The sequence below is a fragment of the Mauremys reevesii genome, linkage group 9, assembly GCF_016161935.1.
Source record: "Mauremys reevesii isolate NIE-2019 linkage group 9, ASM1616193v1, whole genome shotgun sequence".
Taxonomy (NCBI): Eukaryota; Metazoa; Chordata; order Testudines; family Geoemydidae; genus Mauremys; species Mauremys reevesii.
Window position 1 is genome coordinate 82,075,481 of NC_052631.1, and position 5,883 is coordinate 82,081,363.

Genomic DNA, 5,883 nt, shown 5'->3' on the forward strand with positions numbered 1-5,883 from the left:
CAGATGTAGATAAAAATTTAGGCAAAGACATGATTTGACAATGTCCCTTTAAGATAAAACCAGTAGTTTTTAATCAGAGAAAGTACTCTACAAGCATTTTAAATATAAAGGTATGGAGTCTTATTAAGATTGCAGAATGGCTAAGGCATTTGGTAATGTGTAAGAAAGCCCTGTAGGTAGCTGGGTTCAAATTCAGCCTAAGTTAGTAACTGACCAGGAGTTCCAAGATCAGTTGGCTGTTTGCTGCTTATGGGAAGAAGTACGGCAATGTTGCTCCAATTCCCACTGGGCAGCTGTCCACAATTAAAACCCCCACTAAGATTAGCCCTACCATGAGAAAACATGCCAAGAAATGAATGAACCATGGAGACTGACCCTGAGCCCCAAGATAGTACATACTGAATTAACTAGTTAATTAAAATGAGACCTATTTTTTCCCAAATAGATATAAAGACAGGATTCTCATTTCACACATGCTAATGATTTCAGAAGTTTGTGTTACTTCCCATTTGTTACTTTGTCTAAAAAGCACCCTACATTTTTATAATATGGAGTTCTGCAGTTACAAGTCATCTTAGACATGAGCTCCTGAGTACATTGTTTGGTCACCATGCATGGCACTTACAGGAAAAGGATAGTAAGAAGTTTGTCCATAGACTGCTCTATTAAGGAAAGATGCTGGAGTTGTTATGATAGTATGATCCATTGGTATTCCATAATTAGTACACACAGGCTGCAAAAGGGATCCATTGGTTGATGTAGGAGGCAAGAACTGGGCTCCTTGAGAGGACCCTATGATGGGAAAAGGTGGAGCCATGCTCAGGCAGATGTTATTGGTCTGAGGATGACTACCCAAGGAGCATCTGGTGGCTGAACTGGAGCTGGAACTGGAGAACCAAGGAGGAGCAGCAGCTTCCAGCAGCCGACTCTGGATTGGTGCAGGCCCATGTTGCTGCTCTTCATCCTGGGATTTCAGGCATCTACAGCAGCAAATACCAATGAAGGCCCCAATGACAATGAAAGCCACAAATATGGACCCAACAAGGAGGAAAGGTAAGTACATGGGCACTGGAAATGGAAAATACAGAGAGATAAGTCAGTCATGTAGTCTTCACTAAGGTCCTCATTTACAGAAGTTTCCCTAGCTATATTATGTCTCATACCTAGTGGTTTCACTAAATCTTTAAAATATCACCGCAAAGTCTTGCGCTCTACCAGCAAGAGTTCTGAGCCCATTAACTCTCCAAATGAATAGCAGGACCAAGATGGGCTCTTGCCAATGAGAAACTAGAGTGAAGTCTTTGCCTAAGCCCAGGTATTAGGTCAGAGGTGGGCGCCATTGCCTTTTCAAATTATGATAATCATTTACACCTATGCAGAGTGCTTTTGACACTAGTATTCTGATCTGGTAGCATTTCACACCTATTGTTTTCAGGTATAAGTGTAGCCTAATGCCCAGGCAGTTTGCTGTCAATACCAGCTATGGGGGCCACTTTGTATTCTACAAGGGAACTAGACTTCCATTTTAAAATGATGGGGGAGGGGGCCCAGAAATACTCTTCTTTACTCACTAGCTCATTCCCCTTTAAACAGGGTCCCACCGTGGGTCAAGTTGTCTAGAGCTCTAACGAGGGAGCAGGCTTGAGTTGAGCAGCTGGAGCTTTGAAGGTGGTGAAGCTGGGGATTAGATGTGGAGCTGTAGAGGGAGGCATGGGCTAGTTGGGTAAGATGTGGAACTGTAAAAGGAGAGTTTTGGAGTGATGGATCTAAAAGCATCCCAGCTCCCTACAGTGCTCTGCAGAACCCAGGTCTCTGATGTCCACCCCCTATCTTGCAGGTGCAGAAGGAGCCTGTTACCTGATGGAGGCTTGGGACTGGTCTGATGATGGTCACTAGGACACAAGCCTTGGTCCAGCCGGGCCTCTCTGGTTGAGCAGCAGTAGCGCAGGTTGCAGGTGCCGCAGCACAGAGTAGCCTCTGGGCTGTCGTAGTGCTCTGGGCACCGAAAGCCCCTATGCCAGAGCTGCGAGCCGTCCTCCCAGCCATGGCAGTACTCTCCATCCTGCCCAGAGGTGCTTCCCCGAGTCAGCAACAGCACCAGGACACACAATGGCCCCCTCTCCATGGCACACAAACCTTTGGCGTTCCTGCCTTTCATCCCCTCCTTCAGAGGGCTCAGACTGGAGCCCTCCCTAGCCTGTCCCTTGGTTAGTCCACGTGCTCTGAACTCCCCAGTTGCTTAGGGCACTTCTGAGAAGCACAGACCAGGCTCCCTCCCACCAGGATGCCCCTGCACCCACAATCAGCCCACCAGGATGTATGGCTGCCGCTGCCTCCTCCCGTCAGTCTGTGAGCTGTTTGTACTGCCTTCCCACTGGCCTGGTGTAGAGCTCTGCTCAGCTCAGCCCTCAGGAGGTTTTATCCCCTGTCCAGTGACCTGCTTCCAATTCTCTCTCCCCCTCCCTCCCAACAACAAAGAAGGACCCACTCAATTTGAAACCATTCCCAGCTCCTCCTGGCTTATCTACCCCCCCCCCCTTAAACTCCAGCAGGGAAGAACCTCTGTTTCCTGCTGGAGATGGCACATCTCACACACTTGATTAGCCATTGTCCGGAACAAGGGCACAGTTAGCCAACACTTAAGAGTGGGGGATGCAGCAAGCACAGGGCTAGCCTGGTACCAAAGAACCATTCCCTTAGGGGCCTGCAGATGAGCTATCAGAGAGGGGCAGCTGGGGAATGAGCAAAAACAATGCATGATGACAAGTGAGAAATTAAATTTCACAAGCGGAGAGAAAGCACATCTACTTTTACTTTTACACATCTAGTGTAATTGGTACAAATTGCTAAGGGACGTTTATATAACACCATGGAAGATAAGCCACTGTTCGCCTTGTTTAACATGGATAATCAAGTATGTAAATATACAGAACAGGATTTTGGTGTAAAAGTTTTGGCAAAATTCATCTTGAGAGGCCTACATTTCCAAATCCTACCCAAGCCATGCTGTTTTCTGTGCATAGTTAAAGGTGCGGAGGCTGAAACTTGCAAAGAACCTGCCACACATCTGCCTCACAAAGCTTAGAGCAATCCATGAATCCAAAAGCATATCAAGGGAACAAGATGCATATTTTAAGAAGCCCTCGGTAACATTTACATAGGAAAAATCACTGTTTTGCCAAGACCCTTTTCCAACACAGGAGTGCCTGACTCTGTCTTTCATTATAAATAGGAAAAGACTATGCTTTGCTACTGGCATGTCTTCAGCAGGGATTTGGGGTCTGGGGCCGCTACACTGATGTAGCTCTATTAGAAAAAACCCTAGTATATAGCATGGGTGTAAACCTCCAGTGTTTGGGGACCAGTGTCCCTGCAATTACATTCTTAGGTAAGGCCCAGATCCAAAAAGGTATTTAGGCTCCTAACTTCCATTGAGTTGAATACATTTGTAGATCCGGACCTAAATAGTGTAGACAAGATCTATGTTCCTGAACAGTACTAAAGCCCTGCAAAACTTCAAGGCCCTGATCCTGCAAACACTTAAGCACATGGTCATAGGTGAGGAGGGAACTAGATGGGGCCAAGATCCTGAGTACCTACGGTTCCCACTGACCTCAGTGGAAGTTGTGGTCAGTGGCACTGGAACATTTTTCATCATGGAGCTGAAAAGCCAGCCCCCTTCCCCTGTCCGCTGCCCCCCCCCTTCCCTGAACTGGGGCTGGGAGTAGGGCCATGTCTCTGAGAGGAGGGCACCCAGACAGGAGTAAGGGGACCGAGGCTAGGGCCAGCAGTCGGGACCCCTAGGTGCAGAGCCTGCATGAAGGGCCAGTAGCCCGGGTGCAGGGCCAGGAGCTGAGCCCCCACTTATGGGGCCGGAAGCAAAGCCCTGCATAAAACCTGGGGGTACTGAAGCATCCCCCGCACCTCTAGTTCCTGCGCCTATGGTTGTGTGCTTATCACATGAGAAAATCAGGCTCACAGCAGGTAAGGCAACATCTTTCACTCCCCTATCAGAACAATTGGCAGCAGTATTTGCAAATTGCTTTAAGATTCCAAGATGTAAAACTCTTTACAGATGCAGCATTCATTAATGCACATAAAAGCTTGACTTCCATTGAGTTTAAAGGGAGTTTTGCCATTAATTATGGATAGTGGATACAGAATAGAGTCCAGTTCTGCAAACGCACAGAAACACAGCACAAAATGATCTCCCCTCTGATTACTCCTATTATAACATTACAGACTGGCATGCACATTTATGCTGTATTGACAATTTCATAGATTCAGTTGAATCATATTTCTAATCTGCCAAAGACTTCAGCTCTCATCACCTTTGGCAGTCTGTCACCTTTCATGCATCACTCTTTAATTGGCTCTTTGGCAAATATGTTTATGGAGATTCCTCTTCTCTGCTCAAAATGTTACTCTGAAATCTAAATAGAGATTTCATTTAACAAGAGAGATTTCCAAACGCTGCTCAGTGAACTGAGATATACTTTCTGCCCTGCTGCATCTTAGCTTTGCAAGAGACAGCGTGACTGATTTGCAAAGGACCTGATCCTGCAAAGTGCTGAGCACCCCCTACAAGGTACGGCGCCCAGTCTGAAGACAATGAGAGGTGAGGGAGCACAGCACCTTGCAGGACTGGGCCCATAAACAACTGGGAAGATGCTTTATATTCTGTCCAGTCACAAGCTGTCAAATTTGTCTTAAAGCAAATGATGGTTTATTTAGGCATAGACCCCTAGCTATATTAAACCAAACTAACTTCCATCTTGATTATTAATGATTAAGAATAAACGCTGAGAGGCTCTGGGAAGGTGCTCAGCACGTCTCAGGGTTTGTCACAATAAAATCAGCATCAATAAAAATAATCAAATTAACCCCCTACACCTGTTACAATGAAAGTACACTATTGAGGTTGCAAAATCAAGCACTCTGAAGTTAGGAAATGCCTGAATTAAGATTGTCTGTCTGTGCAACCTTGGTTCAACCTCTTTGTGCATTATGATACAGTCATTAATTACATGGTCATGTATTCCTTTTTTTCCTCAGGTCCCCTGCCTCATTCAGTGCACAGGTAAATCCTTAAAACCTGAGCTCACCTGTTCTGCATGGACATGAATGTCCTGGAGCATTTTTTATAAATTCAGGGGGCTGCTCTAGTGCCCTTGTCCAAAATCTCCCCTCTTCACATGGTTGTGCAGTGGACTGTGCTCTCGTCATCCACCTGGCTGCTGCCACAGAGCCGGCTGCGCTATAGATGTGGTGTGGATGGTCCAAAGATTATATGTGCATACGTAACTTGTGAACTACTTTGGGATCCTTTCCCCTGAAAAGCTCTATACAGACAGACTGGGGTGCTGGTTGCAAACAGCTGTAATAAATGTGAAATGATAACAGTTTCCATTCTATTCTATTCCATTCTAATTCCCTGAAAACAGTCACTCACAACATTCAGCTCCTCACAGGACTGGGCCCATAATAAATACATGGTACTACATGAGGCATAAGTACATTAAATAAGAACATTCGCTATTAGCAGTTGTCCTGCAGCAGCAATGAAATGTTTTTGACAAAATGCCCCTAACAACTTGTGCCTACTGAGAACTGTCTCACTAATTCCTGTTCAAATACTTTGGGAAATGTCTTTGGTGCCCTGCAGTCACTAAGCTCTTCACATTTCATGAGTGCAGTTATTGAATACATTTTGCCAATGAGAAATTATACAAAATTCAATTATCGATAACCAGTCACATACCACAATGTATTTCTGTATATGCACACACTGTAATTCAGCCCATCTCATCCTATCCCATGTTGGCTGTGCACCATTAATGTCATCTGCCTCATTTGCTAACCACCAGGCAGGGCCCTCGCTAC

General features: G+C 45.7%; 1 protein-coding gene across 1 annotated transcript; it reads right to left on the reverse strand.

Annotated features, from left to right (window-relative positions):
- Positions 1–574: 574 nt before the first annotated feature.
- LOC120371388 (protein shisa-1-like) lies at positions 575–2,125 on the reverse strand. Its single transcript, XM_039487070.1, has 2 exons — positions 1,858–2,125; positions 575–1,068 (listed from the first exon to the last, which is right to left on the reverse strand). Exons 1-2 carry the CDS (start codon positions 2,123–2,125, stop codon positions 575–577), a joined length of 762 nt encoding a protein of 253 aa, XP_039343004.1.
- Between the last annotated feature and the right edge of the window lie 3,758 nt (positions 2,126–5,883).

Bases quoted from the DNA above. Each gene is read 5' to 3' on its own strand.
- LOC120371388 (XM_039487070.1), bottom strand. From the start codon at position 2,125: ATGGAGAGGGGGCCATTGTGTGTCCTGGTGCTGTTGCTGACTCGGGGA. The intron at 1,069-1,857 runs GTAACAGGCTCC...TTCCATTTCCAG, and splicing joins CAGTCCCAAGCCTCCATCAG to TGCCCATGTACTTACCTTTC.